Source organism: Rhea pennata, chromosome 18 (assembly GCF_028389875.1).
Source record: "Rhea pennata isolate bPtePen1 chromosome 18, bPtePen1.pri, whole genome shotgun sequence".
NCBI lineage: Eukaryota > Metazoa > Chordata > Aves > Rheiformes > Rheidae > Rhea > Rhea pennata.
The window spans coordinates 12,805,405-12,825,399 of NC_084680.1; the positions used below are offsets into that span (position 1 = coordinate 12,805,405).

At 39.1% G+C, this 19,995-nt stretch overlaps 1 protein-coding gene across 1 annotated transcript in view; it reads right to left on the bottom strand.

Moving 5' to 3' along the window:
• Nucleotides 1-8,334: 8,334 nt before the first annotated feature.
• Nucleotides 8,335-19,995, bottom strand: part of TTLL11 (tubulin tyrosine ligase like 11) — a 59,910-nt gene continuing 48,249 nt past the window's right edge. Inside the window, exons 8-9 of the mRNA XM_062591175.1 lie at nt 16,338-16,444; nt 8,335-9,327 (exon numbers count right to left, since the gene is read on the bottom strand). Of these exons, the coding sequence (XP_062447159.1) occupies nt 9,041-9,327; nt 16,338-16,444 (394 nt within the window). The 3' untranslated portion in view covers nt 8,335-9,040. The remainder of the gene's footprint in view (nt 9,328-16,337; nt 16,445-19,995) is intronic.

Genomic DNA, 19,995 nt, shown 5'->3' on the forward strand with positions numbered 1-19,995 from the left:
TGAACAGCACTATCTAGGACACAGCACAGGAAGGACCCAAGGACATAGACACAGTGGAGGCCGTGGAGGCCTGGAGAATGTGTATTTTCTTGCTATAACCGTCTCTTAACAAACAACTTTTACTGTAGCCTAGAAGAGTCTGATCAGACAATCAGCCTAGCCTCAGGAAAGGATATTGGCGAAAGAAGCCTTGGAGAGTAAGAGATCTCTCTCCACGCTGTGGACATACCTGAGTCTCTGCAGTAGTACAGTAACCTCGTGCAGAGAGAAAAGAGAAAATAAAAGAGAGCTCCAGCCCAAACCACAGCTGACCACTGCTCAGCATCTTGGCTGCACTCTTTAACCTACCTGGCTAGTGCTGGGGGCTCCTATGTTTGTGTGCTTGCATTTCATGGCTGCTGGAAGCCTCTGTTTTTATGTAAACTGAATCAAAACAGAACTGCACTCTCCTTCCCTGGCAAACTTATGCATCAAAAAGAAAGGGAAATAAATCTCTCTCCTACACAAAAACAAATCTGAAAGCAAAGATGTGTAACAAAGACAGTAATTGAGCAGCAGCACTGCTAGAGACACAAACATAAAGATAGGTAGTGACAGCACTCACATATTTTAGGACAAGTTTCTAATTACTCAGTACAGCTGAGCGCTCGCTACAGAACCTGCAATAGCTTGCTGCCAGAAGTACACTACCAGTGCTGATACTCAGCATCTACAAAAGGAGATGACAACTGTATAAACAGAGTCATTGCCTGAGAAAAGCAGGTGCTCAGTTTGTACCTGGAGTAGTTTGTTCTTGCTCAAGTAGGCAGCCAGAAGCACACTGTAGCATCCTTGGAAAGAACAACCAGGTACTTGGAGGAAACAGCCTCAGTTAGTAGCTGCCTCTACTACAACTGTTGCAGCCTAGCCCAGCACAAAGCCTGGATGAGGCACTTCCATTTAGTACCATGCAGAAAGCAATCTAGGATTTTACAATACTTAAACCCGTAAGTGAATAACCTACAGAGCACGACACCGAAGCACAAGGAAGCACCAGGCTACCAGCTTGGTCCAGTGCCAGTCAGTGGCCAAACATAATTCCTCCCTGCTCCTCATGACAAGAAGTGTAAATCCTTGCCCTTTAATAGCCAGGAGACATCACCTGGAGCACTGGACTGGACTGAGACTGGACCGGGACTGGACTATGTTACACCAGTATAAAAGGATGTCTCAGTCTGAACAGAAGCAAGACAGAAAGACCAATGCAAAAGGAATAAAGCTGATCCTTAGCAGCAGAGCTGCACAGAACACCTCTGGAGCCTCCATGCCTGGCCAGCTTGTCTGCAGTTTGTTCCTGACAACAAACTGGCACAAGATATCTTTAAACAAAGCAGCTGCTCAGAAATTTGGGACATCAGGCTATCGTAAGCTGCAGGTTAGCAAGGCAGAAGGATGGGCATAGGACTTGTTTCTGACAGCAAGCTGGCAAAGAAGGCCACAAGGAGACTGCTGCAGGGATGGCAGTGTGGGATTGCAAGTATGCACAGACACAAAAGCAGAGAAAGCAGTTACTCCTAAGCCTGTTCGAAGGGCAGCACTCAGTAACCGTTGCTTTCATTACTGAGCTCGCTATCAGGAGATTTTGTAAATGCCGAATATAGAGACTAAGGCAACTATGCACATGAAGGACTGATCTGCTTGTTTGTCACAGAAACTGGAACAGCCATTAAAAATATTTGGACTGTAGCAGACAGGTGCCTGGCAGATCCACCCACATATCTGAGAGACTGCAGATAAAGGAATCAGTAGTGAAAAAGTCTGTGCAGACTTCCACCACTGCTTTCCAGGCACACACAGCACAAAATCTGGGTGTATTGCTTCCTACAAAGGAGAGCTGAGACAAGGCACGGTAGGGGAAGTAGAGTGAGCTGACCTACCAAAATCTCCACGTTCACTTTCAGCTGCCTGGGCCTGCATGGGAGCTCAGCTGCTGGAAAGAGTGCTAAGTTCTTCAGATAAAACTCCTCTTTAAAGCAATCCTTTTTAAAACTAGCCATATCAAAAAGAACCATGGAGTTCAATAATCTGTCTTCTTGATAATACCAAAAATTATCAGGATAAAGAAAGGGAAAGGTATAGTTCTCCCATCCTTCATGACAATGGGGGGGAGGGTGGCAGGAGGTTGAAAGAGGAATAGCAGAGGAAAAGAAAATCGGAAGTTAAAAGCTGTGAGAAGAAGAATTTCAAGAAAAGTAAGTAAAGTACTCTGGTTAAAATTTAGAGAACCACAGGTGAGAAGAGGGAAAGGGAAAAAGAAAAAAAAATCACTTCTCTGCAGATCTGTTGCTCTGATACTAAAGACAAGTAGGATTTTCAACAAGGTCTTATCTTAAGTGCCTTTACTGCTCTCTTTCCTTCACTCCCCCACTCCTTAGCTTCTGTGGGGAACAAACAGAAACCCCAAATTTTCATCTCTATATCTGCGTAAGTATAGGTTCTCATAGCATAATTTGTCCAGAATTTATTACTGAAGTATTTCTTAATGGCATTTATAAATCACTGCTGCACTTCAGTACATTTACAAAGTCAATCATAAACACAGCCTTATTTTCAAGTAATTCTGAGGAATTCATAACTGATAGGATACTACACTAGTTCATCACACTATCCCCACAATGTCCCTCATCTAAGTGTTAATGAAATAAACAGCTCCATGCTTTATGGGGCTTTGATCTTATAGATGATGGGAGATCAGAGGTGGAAAATGCACAGTGCAGAACAGATGTGCGAATTGCTTCTCCTCCTTTCAAATCATGAACTACACGGTAGCACCTCTGCAAGCTCATGGAGCTGTCAAACAGCTGTTAATAGTCTCAAAAGCCAAATAAGGTTCCTACAATCTGTTTCCTTCTCATTGATGAAGAACAGTAACAATCAGGAGGACAGTGACTTACTTCATTCAAGACTACAGTGACAAATCTATCAGCTGATAAGTAATATTCTGATAGCTATCTGACACAGTAGATATAGTAGATATCATTAAATAGCAAGAACATCTATGATCTATTTAATAGTCATGATCCTGAATTAGTCAGCACCTGAGGGATATGCTCAAAAACATCTCTGCAGAACAAGAGATGCAAAGTAATTATTGAGACTTAACCTCTTTCCTCTGCCTGGGTAAAGGCCTTTAACAGACCAGCTAAGCCATGCACAGATCTGATACCATCTGCGTAGAAATACAAATTTCCTGTGTATTTCTTCATGCTTTCCCACCACTTCCAGTGCATGCTACTTGGAAACTGCAAGCACATCAGGAGAAATTTGGCTCCCTGGGTTCCCCCCTAACAATTAGGGCTTCAGAGTGCTGTAAAGGTGTTAACAGCCATAGCCTCCAACCTGGCTCTACCACAGATTCCCTAGGTAGCCTGCAGAAAGCTAAGCAGGCAAGAAGTGTCAGGATCCCAGATCCTCCAGCAGTAGGTACAGTTTAGGAATACAAACCAGACCAGAACTGAATCCAGCTCAAGTGTTTAGAACAGCTAGCTAACTCACACTTAATGACAAGAAAATCAAGGTCGTGAGAAGTTCAAAATACAGGTTTTCAAGTTAGTTTACCAATGTGTTTTAAAACAGCCTTAATATATATGTACAAAAAAAAACCCTTCAACTGTTTCAAATAAATCATTTGAGTCCCTTCGTCAAGGATTCTGCAGAGACTCCTCTAACACACCCTTGTGTGGCAGAATGCAACTGCTGGATACTAACTCTGTACAACTGGATACAACTGTATTGAAAAGCTACTTAAGAAGGCTGGAAGGGAATTTCTGTTAACATCCCTCAGACTACTAAACTCAACCTGTTATGCTTCATGGCACCGCTTAATCCCATCCTTCCGATCGGCAGGACTGAGAGCGTCCTCCTCCTCTGTGCCTTAAACTGTTAAACGCAAAGCCGGTGCGGAACGCGTGCCGGCACCGCCCAGGCGCCCTCCCCGGCGCAGGAGGCCGCAGGGCGCGGCGCCCTCCCGCGGGACGCCCGTGCCCCTGCTCCGGGCCCGTTTAGTACTTAAAAAAAAAGGCCAATTCCCGAAGTCGAAGACCTGCTCACCGTAGCGTATCGCTGTACGGCTCTCGGACCGCGCCGGGTTCTCCCCTCCGCCGAAGCTCCCTGCCCGCCCGCGGCGGTAACGGCCGTTGGGCGGCGGTAACGGCCGTTGGGCGGCGGTAACGGCCGCAACGGCCGCCGGGGGAAGGTTCCAGAACCTCGCCCCGCCCCGCCCGGCTCCTCTCGCGCCCTGAGAAGTGGTTTTTAACCAAAACCGCGTATTAAAAACAAACAAACAAACAAAAAAAAAACCCCCACACACGCACACACCTTACCAGTTAGTCACAGCTTATATTTTACAGGGTGGTGTTTTCTACACCATCAACATTAAATAGTAACAAACGCAAACCGTTCTCATCAGCAATAAAATATACATATGGCCATCAGGCAGTTGAAGGAGGTCAAAACATCCGCAGAATTAAAGTGCAACATTTTCAAAGCAAAGTGGGGGGGGGGGGGGAAAGAAACAAACAGCAGCGACGTTCCCCGATCCACGCGTGAGCGAGCGGCGCAAACGGCATTTTGGTCCCGAAGGGCGAGTTCGTGCCGCGGGGGCTGCGGCGCGCGGGGCCGCGGCTCCTCTCGCCGCTTTGGCCCCTTTCCCCACGCCGCGGGGGAACGCGTGTGCTGGCGTGCGGCGAGCCACGCAGCTCCCTTACAGCTCTTCACGTAGCACCGGCGCCAGTCCCCAGCCGGGCTCGCCGCTCCGGCCAGCGCTCACAGACGAAAGCTGCCGAAATCCGCGTTCCCGAGCGAGTGCAGAAAACAGAGAATTGTCGCGTTGGCTCGGCGAAGGCCTGAGGCGTGCTAGCGTCACCGAAAACCAGCTAGGACCTCGGAAACATGAAGCAGGATAGATTCTCCTTCAAAACGAAGATGCTCAGCTTACGGAAAAGGTCGTATAGCGACCGGGAAGTTAAACTACTGGATTCAGCCAAATTGATCGCAGCAGTTTATTAGGCAAGCTGAAAAAGCAGAACCATGGGATTAAGAGGGAAAACAGCAAAGCATGATGGAAAAGAGAATAAATTACAGGGAACTGGGTAATATTTCAGAACAGATTGTCACAGTCCATCACACGGAAATCAGAACAGAGTCAGACACAGGCCTGGCTGGAACCAGAGGTGCTACCGCAGTGCTGGTCTGCCAGCGCCCAGCCCGAAACCCACGCCGCGGCCGGCGACTCGGCTCCCGTTTCACACTAGCAAGCAAACACAACGCTGGACACCAGACACGTCCCCATGGAAGACGTGTGCTTTGTCAGCAACGTACAGCTCATGCAGAAGCAACAGAGTCCAGGCGCCACCCAGGTAGACCCCGTCGGCAGCTCCTCCTAGGATTTTAACGCTGCCCAGAGGGCTTCAGCAGCGTGGGAGCAATGCTCGTGTCCCACTCGCTGAATCGCCACAGACCTCCTGCCCCTTGGCCACTAGCACTCAGAACATGAGGATATTCACATTCCCTGTTTTCAAAAGACCACTCAAGTCTCATTCTTTTAAAACACAGACAGAGAAGAACCCTCCTCATCGCAAGGGGTTCCCTGACCACAGGCTGAATGCAAGATTCGTGCAAGCACGGGGGTAGAGCAAGCAGAAAGGAGTCACCCCTGGGGCAGGCTGTGACCTGCAAATGGGAAGCAGATGAACTGGGGGCTTGTATTGAACATAGGTTAATTGTATAATCAGCTGGGTACCTGCCTTTGCAGCTGGGTTTTAACGAAGGTAGCCAGAACTGTATAGCGAGTGAAGTGATTTGCTTTGAGGTATAATAAATGTTCTCAGAGAAAGTGGCCCTGAGCAGGGGTGAGCAGGGAATTTAGGCAGAAGACAAATCTCATGCAACTCAGACTACAACAGCTCTGGCTATATGCAGAGACAGAACTCAGCTTAAAATCAAACAAAGAGTAAACTGCTGGATTTTGGCATGTTCGGGGACGTTCAGGCTACATACAAACCTAGAGGGAGTGGATCAGACTAGACTGAAATTCTGGACTCAGGTGCCTCAAATTTGCTTTAGATTTTTAAGCGATTTATTTTGATTTAGACTCAGTGAGGAACATCAGCCCCTATGTGTCTAATAATGAGAAAGATTTCACTGGCATGCAATGTTCATGTATGCTTATAAATGGAATGCTGTATTTTCCTCAAAAAATAATATATAGTAAAGTACTGCTTTTTAAAAAAATGAAACGTCATTCATTTATTGTTTCTTCTGCTGCAAAGGTACTTCAGGATTAACAGATTATCATCAGCGATTAGCATTCATATCCTGAATTAAGCATCTCTGGTAACTTTTGCGTATGCACAGACTAACTTACAGGCTATGTGAAATTGCTGTGCATGCTAAATAACTTTGGGAAGAGAATAATATAGCATTCAATTTTCCAATTATAAAAATATATGAACACTGTATTACTAGAGAAAGATAATTGAATATTTTGATTATTCTACAAGGGACCCTTCATATTAGAAGTAAGAGACAAATTGAATATACTGCCCAAATTATAGCCTGTGTGCAAACAGGGTATAAAAATCTGTATTAGATCTGTGGAATATAAAGATCATCAAAATACAGAGGGATCTTATCAATGTTCATTACATAGAATAGTTAATTTCTTTCAGCTAGGTATCAGGGTAACTAGTATACAGTAGCAAAAAATTGTTATTTTAGGGCATGAGTTGTACTACTTGAAAGCTCTAAGGAAAGGCATTCACATCTGTAACATTTCAAATCCTGCTGTCCTCTAAGTCTGTCTCTACAGGACATCAATCACAAGATGAGAGAAACTGTAAGCTATTTTCTAGTAACACACTGCCAATCGCAAGACAAATGTCAGATGTCACAAAATGAGAAGTAACCATTTTTCAACTTTTGAGTGTCTTCAGATATATTACAATAAAACTGTGAAAAAAATGACCCTTTCCACTTCATTTGTTCTGACAGATGCCAAACGTTGGAGTCTGGCCTTTTATCTTCATAGTGCAATAATCTTTATGAAACTTAACCAAAGCTGAGGGCAGTGGCATTAGTCCACAATTGTCCTCTTAACTGTACAATACATAAAATTTCAAGCAGTCTAGCCATTACAGAAAAACAGATTATCTACTACTTTTATTATTTGTGTGCAGGAAGAGACAAGAGGATAAGGTGGTATTTCTGTATCTGATATTAACACATTCTGAGTCTTAGTTTCTTGTGGGCTCAGCTTGACTTCTGTTTTGTGCAGCCTTGCCACTGATTTCCACCTGGGAAAAATGCATGCTACTTAAACTAAAATCAAGAACGTAAACTCTAAACCTTTCTTGAAATAAAAATTCACTCAGTACTGTGTATACATTTAGTCCATGGCATCAAATCCTAAATCCTCTGCACTAAAAATGCACTTCCTGTAAGATCATATTGAAAACATAAGATTTTATCAAGGGTACTTCTGACATGCCAGCCATTACAGCATTTAGGCATCAAGCTAAGATAATTTTCTGCATATATTAAAAACTGAAAACGTTCATTGTTCATTGTCTTATACAAATAAATTAGAAAGCAGTATATGAAGATCCATCAGGACAATAAAGAGAAAGAAGCATCTTATTAAAAGACATATACAACTGAATTAGTTATATATGTCTTCATGTTGGGAAAAACTAAAAAGTACAGGTATGAGACCAAAACAGAAAAAAAAAAAAGTAGAGAAAACTTGACTAAACAGCCCTGAATTGCCAAGTAATTCATGTCCTTTCACATGTCCTCATGTCTCTACTTAAGCCCCCCTAAGTATGATTATGGAACTCACATTTCATTTATTTAAAAATAAGACTACTCTGTATAACTCCTTCAAAAAAGCTGTGATGATATAGTTCAGCATTCTTGACAAAATATCCTGTTACATAATATAGTTCTAATTTCTAGAGAATTATACTGTTATCTAAGGAAAAAAAATAAGAACATATGCAAAGAGAGAGGGAAAAAAAACTACTTTAGATGCTACTACAGGTCCAAATAGGATAGCAAACAGTGAAAAGCAAAACCAAAACAAAATAAAAAACAGTCCTAGAATACTGAAGCCAGAAGCCAGCGACTGGATAGATTTCACTGGACTCTAAATGAACTCTTAGGCCTTTACATCGTAAAGGGGCCCTTACAGAGCTCTTTGCAGAAGCAGTGCTTAGCAGTTGAAAAAAGGAAACACCACTTGATTCACCAAATTTTACTTAACAAAGTTAATTTTTCTGTGAATAATTTTATTGGCTCTCTGAAAGCAAAAAAGGTAAACAGCTTTAGTTTTTCTTTAAAAATTTAACAGCAGTTGTCATGGCAAAGTCATTTATGAAGAAACAGAAGCAAAAATACTATGATTTCAATGTTTCAAGATTAACTTAAAATATGAAGTACATAGCTGTAGGAAATGAACAAAATCTGTACTGATACCAACAAATTCAGTCCAAAAAAAAGATAGTCAAAGCCTAAATTTTGACCACATACGTAATTCCAGGCTTTAGTTTGCGGAAGCACACAACTGGTATTTAGATTGCAGATCCTTACTTGGTTTCCACGATACATCCAGTGCATACAAAGCAACATAATTCCTTTTGTGCAGCATGCCTCTAAAGCAGTGCAACCAATCTCATGATGCTGGTTATCATCCCCTTCCATTTTCTGTTGTTTGTCTTCATGCTTCAATCTTGTATTTTATACAAGCAGAAGAAAGACACAGTTTGTCACTCAGGGTGTACAGAGGAGTAAATAAATAGTCATTGCCAGGAAGGGTCATTATTTGGAAATGTGACCTTGCAATAGACTTTTTGAAGAGTGTAAATCAAAAAAAGCTGTAAAACAACTCTGACTATCAGATGTAGGAATTCAAGATTCTGTTTCACCTCCTGCTGTACGTACCCAGGAATTAATTCTCAATTCCATCAGTCTCTCTCTGCTTTGCCCTGATAAAATAGCACCATTATTATTGATGGTTTCTATAATCTGCAAGCTTATTAGCTGTGGCCATACTATTCAGGAGGGATGTATGAGCAGCTGGTGTAAGCTGAAGTCCATCTGTCTGGCAAGTAACTAGTGCATTTCGGCGCTCCACAATCCCTCGGCCACAAACTAGGCGCTTCTCATCCAGAACAGCTAGATGGTATTCACAAAAATCAATCAGTGATGCCACTTGCTCATGAAGTGGGAGTGACTTGTATTTTTTCTGAGCTAGACAGAAGAAAGCTTCCACAAAGGCTTGCCAACACATCCCTGCAAGGAAAAAGAGGTCATAGGAGATTCATAACACAGAATTCTCTAGCGTACTACATTCTTTAGACAAAATACTCTTCTTTCTTTAGCATCGGGACCAAACGCCTATGTGCCAGGGTGTGTACACATGCAATCATGTTAGTTAACATATTTTAATTTAGACAGTAGCCATCTAGAATGTTTATTAAGAAAAAATAATCCATCTGTCCTTCAAAGACCAAAAGACAACATTTTCTTTGTGTATGACACACGTCAGATCATTTAGTGTTTCAGTATAGCAAGTATGCCCAGGCTGGGTTACAGATGGATCATATTCTCCATCAGTGAAGCTATTCAGAAATAGAGACTAATTTTTACAAATATCAGCCTGACCAGCAGCCTGGCATCCAGAGGAAAACTGCTGCAGCAACAACTGATTTTAAGAAGTTGTACAGTTAAACTGCCATAAGATCAGACTTGATTTCTGTTGCCTCAAACAGTTAAGTTAAAACCAAATCAAATACATACTAACATATAGAGCTTCAGGGAATAAAATCCACCTGTGTTGAAAAAACAAGTTACATGTGAAACTGAAGTGGGTCATTTAAACCTTGTCTTTTTAGAGATGGACCTAAAACAAAAATTCAAATGCAGAACCGCTCAAACAGTATGGCATTTTAGTCTGTAGTACTATAAAGATAATCCCATTACTGGTATCACATTATCACAAAAGTGAGTTCTCTTAAGCATTGCTTTCCATCTGCTAAGACTGTAGTTATGTATGAATCTTTAGCCTTCCTTTTGGAGGTCAAAGAGGCGATATTTTGTCAGTCACACTGGTGACTTTGGTAAGGAAGGTATTTTGCTGTAAAAGCTAGACTGGGCCCTTCTACACCTTCTTATATGAAAGGACTGAGATTGCATTTAAACTAGTATCCAACTCCATATTCTACTCCATCATTACTCAGAAATCCAGTCCCAATGCTTTTTGTAAATATATTCTCAACCACTGTATATGCAAAAAGTGTAACTTCTCATGGCATAACTCTCTGTTGACCCAATCGATATTAATTAAAGCAAGCTACAAATGGGAGATTGGGCACATTGTCCTTCTCCAAAGGCCAAATGCAAAAATTGGAACCTGAAAGGTATGCACAGAAGGTGTATTTGGCTCATGACATCAAATGGAGGGAGTCACCAAATACTGGAATGGATTTTATTCATCAGCAGCTGTCTTACAGAGGTTTCCTACAGATGCTCTTTCTCACATCTTTTTTCAAAACACTACCAACTTAACCATTCAGATATAGATTTATAGAAATGAAATGGAAATCCAAGTATCAATCTTCCAGTATTACTACCAGTCTTCTCAGATGAGAAGACAGCAGTTGGGGGTTAGGTTTTAATAGATTTGTCATACAGACTTTACTTATTCCAAAGGACTCCAATATCTATCATGCCTCCAGAAAACAAAACAAAATAAAACAAATTAAAAAAATCATTGTTTGTGCAATGTTAGTTATTCTCATTTTCTTCTATGGAACTCCCAGATGAGCATACACTTTACTAACGCCAGGACCTCTAAAATGGCAATTTTGTTTCAGTGACACAAAAGACAACCAGTTAATGCATGTTAGAAGGGAAGGCAGAGCATTGCCAAGAAATTCTACTATAATAAAACTCTGCTGAGCCCTTTCATGAACAAAAATACCTGCAGAAGCTACAGTCTGCAGGATAGAATTCTTCAGATGCTGTTTGATCACATCATACTAATAGTATATTAACATAGCTAGTGGAAAGAGTGGCTGCATATTAACACTAATTATTGTATTTTAAACCTTGAAGTTATACCTTACTTAATTCCTAATCAGGAAGCCAGACAATAATGCAGCTTTTCAGAATGCCAGCAACACGGAACAGTCATAGCTGTTTTGTGTTTAACTGGTGCATCCTGTTTGAGCATACACTTTAGAAGATTATTTTAAGATGAGATATTAAAAGGTCTGGGTTTTTAACTTAATGTTAGTGTACTGATGCCGCTGGAAAGACATCTTTTAAAAAATACAATTACGTTCTGAAGTATAATTTCTCTCAACTAAGAGTGCAGTTGGAGTTGCTTACAATCTTGGCTATAAAACAGCTTGCAAAGAAATCGTTGGTTTATCTGAAAGCAGCAGCTGCCAGCTCAATAAATATTTTATCAGTCACAGTGAGCTACAGGCAGAGAAAGCACCTTTGGTAGCATATGTACTTCCTAAAAAATGACACTCATGAAGCATTTAATGAAAAAGTTAGAAGCTGCTGTTTTATCACTACAGCAATAGTTACGGTGTTGGTTACAGCTGGACGGGGGCCAAATGCAAAGCCAGGTCGCACAGATATCTCGATAAGATTACATACCAAAACGTTACAGTGTTGGATTTTTGATTTCCTCATGCCCCGCCTTTTTTTTTTTTTTTTTTTTAAATTTTAACACCCAGAAAACATCTATATCATTAAGACTTTCAACACATTTCTTCAATTCTGGAAGCTCAATTCTGGGCTTGAAGACTCATCTGTACATCTATTATTTTTGCCAGTGAAATTCTATCAACCAACCACATAAATGACTTATATCCATACTGAAATTCTAAATGCAAATACACAAATCTTCCATAAGTATCAGATCTTTGGGAAAAACCTGACTAAATACTATTTGCAGCACTTGGAAACTTTTCCATACCTGTGAAACTTAGGTGCCTAAACTAACCTGCCTAAACTAGTACAGTAATTCACACAATCAGCCATACTATGTTCTGTGTGATATGCATTCATTTTCTCCTTTCTGATCTTAGGACTGGATATATTCCTTCCATCAGTCCTCTGAACAGTCTGTTTTAATTATTCACCTTGTACCTTATCTGACTTCATATACACAAAGTCCACAGGATATTACAGAATACCCATGCTCAAGCAAGATAAAATAATACCTATTTCACAGGAAGAGAAGCTCCATTAACATTTGTGAAGTATGTTTAAATATTCAAAAAAAAAAAAGATGACACACAAATCACTTTATAAGTGTCATACCTAGGCAAACCTCTAACAAAAAATTATGTGTATCATTGAGATTCTTGATGTTTATGCAAGAGGGCACTACAGATCTATTTCATAGAGGGAAAGGGAGTATCAAATCTAAGAAGTCACTCTCAGCTTGGAGATTTATTGATTCTTCTGCTATTTTAACCTTTCAAAAAAGACACTGGAGTATACACCTTGATGTTCAGGTTCTTAAAGAAAAATATATTTTGAACCAATTTCTGGAAAGATACCAACTTGGAGGTCTGTGATAAGCATGCTAGCTTATAACAAGCAGCCTCTAGGTGGATCACTTTACGCCACTCTGATTTAAATGAAATCTTGACAATCCATCTTGACAGACAAAAATAGGGCATTTTGGTGTTACCTCCAGCATCCAGTATTGCGAAAGCCCTTTAATGGTGCAGGAATAATGCGCTACCATTTAGAACAAAATTATAAATTAGACCAATTAGAAAAACTAGGTTTGCAGAGGATTTTGTTTTGGGAAACTTCTAAACTTCAATACAGTAAATATAGATACCAAAAAGTTACGCCACTTATCTGGATGTATACAGCCAGCTCTGGGTTCCAAGGGTTATCACTGTGGATCCAAAGCTAATATAACCATTTCTCACTGTGGCGAAAACTAATTACCTGCAAGAATGCCAACTCTTTAGTGTCAGCAAAAGATAAGTGCTAAAGTAATGTAGGAAGAAAACACTGACATTTCAATTAGCTTGTTTTCCTTTGAAAGGAATTTAGGAAAAACCTGTCTTATAAGCCAAAGTAGTGAGTATAGATGAACTCTACAGTGGATACAAGTAAACTGAAGACAGTTAGTAACTTTAAATTGAACAATGTGATTTATACAGTACAGATCTGAGCGATCTGAGAGAGATCTATTTTCTTCAGTAGATAAACTGATTTTCATGTTCATACATAAAGCCACAAAAAATAAGCAATGTAATCAAATGCAGAATTTTAAAAAGAGAGATGAATGAAATGCTCTATCTAGCCTCCTTATTAAATTGTGACAGATTTCTTATAATAGGTTAATATTCTAAAGGCAACTGTGTAATAGGAATGTGTTTAGATTCATTTTCCCAACCATCCACTGCAGTATCAGGAAGATATGTGATGGTCGTAGAGTAAATCTGTGAGGCAGCTGGGAATAAGCTCACACCATATAATACACACTTTCCTTTTGGGCTTTAAAATTCTAGAGAATTTTTAGTGCTATTTAGCAAACAACTTTGCATAGTGTCTGTTCTTGTCTGACATCTTTAAGTGCTCTAATTTTATTTACTTATTCCTTATGTAGGAATAAATAATTTAGATGATTGATTTCCAATGTCCCTGTCGGAGGTTGTTCAATGGGAAGTCCACTCCAAGTGGCATGGTATTGCATGGGACTGGCACAACTCCTCTTGAAGAAGGTGAGGTTTTTCTGTATGTTTTCTTATAGAATCAGTGATCTCTCCTATTGAACTAGAAAGCAGGAGCTGCATACATTTTGCTACTGCCTCTTTTTTTCCACTCTTCAGCCTAGTGTGGCTATTTAATCCTCTTCTCTAAAACTGGAAAAAAGAGGGAGTCGCAGGAAAAATTAATCTCTTGTTGGGGTAGATGTATTTCTTATAAAAGCCTTTTAGCCATACATAGAACACACTTAAACTGAGGTTTACAATCCAAGTTGGATGTAAAAAGGCTTAAAAGTGACATAAGTGAATAATGATCCTAAACGGACAAATAGGAGTACAATTTCCACCAAGGGCTGCTTGTAGCAGAAAGCACAACTAATTGTCTGTAATAAGTTGTTAAGTGCTGAGATAGAAGTTCGTGTTAAAAACATGAGCTTCAAAACCACAGGCTATGCGAAAGACACAGAAGATGAACACCACTGAGGAAACTAGGAGTTCATTATTTGCACATAATATTAGAGTGAAGTCCTAAAATTGCAATATACATTCATGTATAGCAAGTCATGTTTACTTCACAGCCATGGCACTGATTCAAAGTGCCTTGCTTTGTTCCTTAGATTCATCATGAGTTTATCTTGGGAAGTGTAACGTGTAACACCCTCTCCACCTCCCTACCCGCCAGCAGTTCAGAAGTAAATTCTTCTGCTATATGATGGATACTTTTGTTTCTCAGCAACATCTACAGAAGTCAGGCTAGCAAAATGTGACTGCAGAGGAAAGCATCTCTAACTCATTTCCGCATGACTATCCTTGGGCCACTGGTAATCATCACCTGCCTGTATGTGCAAAGAGGGCTTCAAATCCCATTTGGTTCACAGGACAATAATTAACATTTTTATTTCCTAGCACAAGCTTTTTGGAAGAATATCAAAACCTCAGAGCCTTTTAAAAAAATAAAAATAAAAGGAGACAAAATAGTGCAAAAGCAGCAGAGAAAATGTTTAAATCTCCTTGATTTAAAGTTTTGTCAGGGTCCTGAATACATATTGAAATTTAATTGAGAAGAAAGCCTTTTTAAATAAATATAATTTTCTACATAGGCATTTTTTTTTCTATTCTTGCTCTCTTTACAAATGGCAAGCTGGAATAACCCACGTAACAAAGCAGGTATCATGGAAAGAGAGACAAGTTTGACACAGGTAACAGGAATAAAGAAAGGCTTCAAATTGAGATTGTATAAGATGCAATGAGAAAATGATCTCAATGGCTGCGTTTTGTACAGCCCAGAGGAAAAGCTGCAAGTCTGACAGAAGTCAGAACTGAACTCCATTTTGTTGGTTATAGCAATATTTATTTTCTGTAGCACTTTGTTTTGTTGACCAGAACAGTGAAAGATAAACATCAACCCCACAACATATTTATGAGCAACATTATATGAACTGATTATACAGATTTTGCTTTGCCGCAGCAATTTAAAATGCAAAAAGAAGAAAAGTTAACACAGACTTAATAATAGATCAGGTAGCATTGCAAGTTTATAGTTGTTCTTTTGAAAAATAGTTTCCTGGTGCTATGATTAATTTATCTATTTAATAACTTAATTAAAAATATATGTTTCTGCCACCAAATTACACATTTAGTATTAAGGAGATAGTGTGTTGGATTTTATTTTTAATTTGCCAAAGAATTAGCAAAATCTTAGCGTTGGTTTATAACATGAGAACATTTAGCCCTTAAAATGATAATTAAGGAGCATACTTACTCTTAAAGGTTTGGATTTAAGCCTCTCTGTTTACTGCCAGCACCACTGTAGTAAGTTAACTGCCATCTGTGGTACCTTGACAGGAACACCCACCTTATTGCTCCAAGAAGATTTTACTTAATGAATTCCCTTTTTGACAAAATGCAGCTTTAGGTAATTACAAGACTTTGGAGCCAATTTAATAGTGGAGCATTGTGTAAGTCATTGCAGGAACCTATTATTCTTCCATTACCAACCACAAAGGCAATGAAAATGAAAGGAGTATACTGATAGGGGGAGGAATTATCTGGAATACGAAAAATAATACAGGTAGTTTTGATTGTCCCTAAAGAAACCAGAGAATAGAGTCAAATCAAAAAGAGAAGTTGAACATATTTATTTTTAGCTCCTGAGTAGCTTATTTGTTTTGCTAGACTATGTAAGTTACTCTAATATGGACACATCTCCTTACACTGTAATTAAGTTAGAGGCTCCACTGGAAATGTTTTTAAATGCTCCTCCACAAACAGCAACAAGAATTATGAATGCAAAATTGCAAGCACAAAAAAGGGGCCTGCAGAAGGCCCCTTGCTCTGACATATAAACTGAAAACCAAGGGATCTATTCTATAGACAAAAGGAAACTGCCTTGGAACTAAACAGAAAAATATTGTTGCACATACACATGCCTCAGATATGCATGTCTTGCTCCCATTATTTCTACTGGAAGTTGGAAGCGTGCTGGAACTAGCAAAACTACAAAAAGAAAAAAAAACAGCTTTCATTATCTTCAAATAAAAATACCGTTACCTGATTCTTTGTGATCGATTCCCATGCTGTTCCACCTTCTCGTGATATCAATGTATAGGATATCTACAGAAGCCATTGAAAAATTGCTGTTACTCAGCTTGCAATTTCTGTTAAATATAGACAAAATAAAGAAAAATATAGCTTACTGTAGTAATCTATAGCTTATAGATTACTTCCAAACTTCTAAGTTAGGAAAACTTCTGTGAGAGCAATTGGGAGAACCATGAAAGAAAAGTTTACCCATGTTGTGTACCCACCCACGATAACATGCTGAGCCCAACAAAAGGCATGCAGTAGACAGCAAACAAATCAGCATTTATTAAGTGTACATGCCTGACATGGTAAAAGCCCTAAACTTTTCACTTACAAATCATTCCATGTATGTAACTATTCTGGCTACCAGTTCAGATCACAGACATCCTCACAGCCAAAAAAAAAGGCTCTGAGCATCTAAATCAGACTTGTACATTCAATCTCAGGTCAATATCTAGCAAAAAAAGGAAGCAGGTCATATTATGGATTAACTGATTTATCTTGGCTTTGCAATAAACAAGAAAAAAAGGGGGGGAAATTGTGAATATTTCTATTAAAAATGACTTGATTGACTATTACAGCTTTCTCCTAGACTATTTCTACTACTCTTTTTGAGGCCGTAACAGAATGGAATGAATTGATATATTGCAAAATCCAATACAAATCTGCATAGACTGTCTACATGAGGCAGAGTTATATTAATTTGACTGATACGCTGGTCTGAAAAGAGCTGGAGGAAAGCTTTCTGGCACAGAATTACTTCTTTATGTTTGAATACTGAACAGATTTATCCTATGTGTTACTCAGCACTGCAGGAAAAACAACAGCTCTCCCTCTTCCAGATGTATTTTAGGCATTTGGTGATAAGCACATGTCTAGGAGATCTGACAATTGTGTGGTCTGAGCCTGCAGTATAGTGTTGATCAGTATATGAGAGTTAACCATCTGTCCAGGATTTCCAGATGTCTGGCAGCCTGGCTGGAACTACTGCACATGGCCAAAATTTCTAGCCAGAAAAAAGATAATTCAGAAAAATCCTGTCCCTTCAGTAGCCTAACCAGACTGCCTTAAAACAGAGAATAGTCAAGGTACAGTCTAGATAGTCCTTAAAACTTCAGGCAGCATCTAAATAAGGATGTGGGCCACATTCTTTGTCTCTCTCTGAGTTATATTTTTGGAATGAAGAAACTATGTAAGGCAGTAGATTTTGATTAGCTAAAATTTGGTTGGATACTTTGCAGTCGTTCCCCTCTCCACACACACATACAGTTGTGTACCAGTTCATTCGTGAAAAAGACACACAGCACACATTTTAGAAACATGACTTTATTTCTGAAATGAGTAGTAAGGAGAGCATTTTAGAAAAGGATCATGCAGATGGTAAAGATCCTCTGGGTAAAAAATAAAAATTTGCTAGTATTAAAAAGTTTAATTTAAGAGTCATCAGAAACTGTAGAGTAAACACCATTTCATTGAGATATGTTAATTTATTTTAATTATTTTAAAAGGAAATGTTGGCATTTATACTTTGCTCATCTGAAAAATGCCAAATTAAACTGGACTAAACAATAGTAAATTCAGAAATGGAAACAATCCTGCACTGTTCTGTGGGAAGAACACATATATCTGTAATTTCTATAATTTGAATTGTTTGTATTCATCTTGAAAGCTAAAGGCCTCTGCATAGAAAACAGATCTCTGTATTTTAAGAGTACATCTGCTCCTGCTTATTTCTTTTGTCATAGTCAATGAAAGACAGAAAATGAGATATTTGTACCATGACAATAACAGATATATCCATAAAAAAAGAAATAAAAAGTATATGAAAAAATAAATTGAATTCTTTGCCACTGCAAGTTGCAATTTCATGATGCAAATCCTTAGTACACAACGCATTAGTAACTGGCATTTGGAAATGGTCTCTTAAGGGCAGAAGGCTACGCCCCCACAGCTGGCAAAATCAAATCTCGAATCACCCAATCTCAACTGTCACTTTTTCATAACTTTTAAATACCAATCTGGTTGTATTCCTAAGGCTTGCTAGAAACTTGACATGTTGACTAGGACTGCAAATAGTATCTTCCAAGCGCTACTGATCTGCTGTAAATGAAGACCCAAGGGTACCTACTAGATAAAGTTGCACAGGTCAGTGTATGTTCACCTTACTCTAAGTATCATGCACCTTCTGTAAGATTAGACTCATTACCAAATATCAAGAGACATAAAAGGAAGTTTTCTCTATCACCATGCTATTATTTTCCTCATTCATGATACCTGAATTACATGTGTTTCCGTAACTTGCTTCTCTACATACAATTATGAGGGTGAAGATAACTCTTCATTATGTCTATTCCCACTAGACTCAGTCTACAAGAGTATCTAGAGTGACAGCTTTAAAGAGTTCAGGAGTATACATACCTTTAAAAAGCAGCAGGCTATTTTCTAAGTAGAGTAAACTGGAACACAAATCCGTTAAACACAGGGTGTACCTCTTCCCAGCAACACACAAAAACTTCATACCAGTATTTCCCTCAAAGCTGTGTCAGGATGTTCAATGCCAGCATAAGGAGTTGGAGACTGTAATACACACCTCGACTGAAACACAGACATCCCTACCCACTCCATAATCCTCTACCAGCGTCGTTTTACCTGCCTTTGAGTGGCCATTGCTCCATATCTACAGCAAGCAGCTATAAAAAAAAGTTGTAAGCATAGAGAATGTGGAAATTTAAGTGCGTGCATGCCTGTGACAAGGAAAAGTCAGTTCTATGAATAAACTGAAATACAGTATTTCTTTTTTAACAGCCTTTGGAAGTCATTCACGTGCACTCTTCTGTTTCAACTGCTTATTTTCAACCATATGAATAACCCTGAGTTTATGATACCATGGCAGTTTCCACAAAAGCTAAAGACAATTAAAAATTTATTTAGCAAGTTCTGATACATGCTGTTCTCATGCATTTTTTGAAATAATGATTTACAGTAAGGGGGTAATATAGTTAGGGAGAGATAAATATATATACTTAGCCTTTATTTTATGGGCAGAAAAAATAAGCACAATAGGACAAATATTAGTGTAATTTATTCAAAATCCTCACGTGTAGTATATTACATGAAGTGGATACCATAAAGATGAATTAAGACAATATGCACACAATTTACTTCCTCAGTCCTTTCTTGGAAAGTGTAAGTTAAAGAAAAGGTCATTTTTACTACAGTGACATACTAAAGTACTTCAGATTATTATTTTTTTGCATGTGCAAGTTTTATATGAGGCTTTCAGAGGAAAATGACTTTTGCTATAATTTGGCTTCATTATCTGCCTCTTGGGAGAGGCCTGTTAGCAAATCTCTACTACAAAACATCAAATTCACCAAAAAATAGCTTTGGGAACTCCAATGAATCAGCTCCAATAAGCAAATGAACCGTAACATCTTTTCACTTGGGAGAATGGTTGATACAGAATAATAAATTAAAAAAAAATCTGCATAGTATCAATTATGTTATGCTGTTATCAATTCTGTTATCTCAGATTCTTAAATCCTCTTTACTCTTTTATCTCAGAGAACATTTTCTTGTATATACACAACCCCCCTGCCAGGATCTCCACAACAATTCTTAGTTT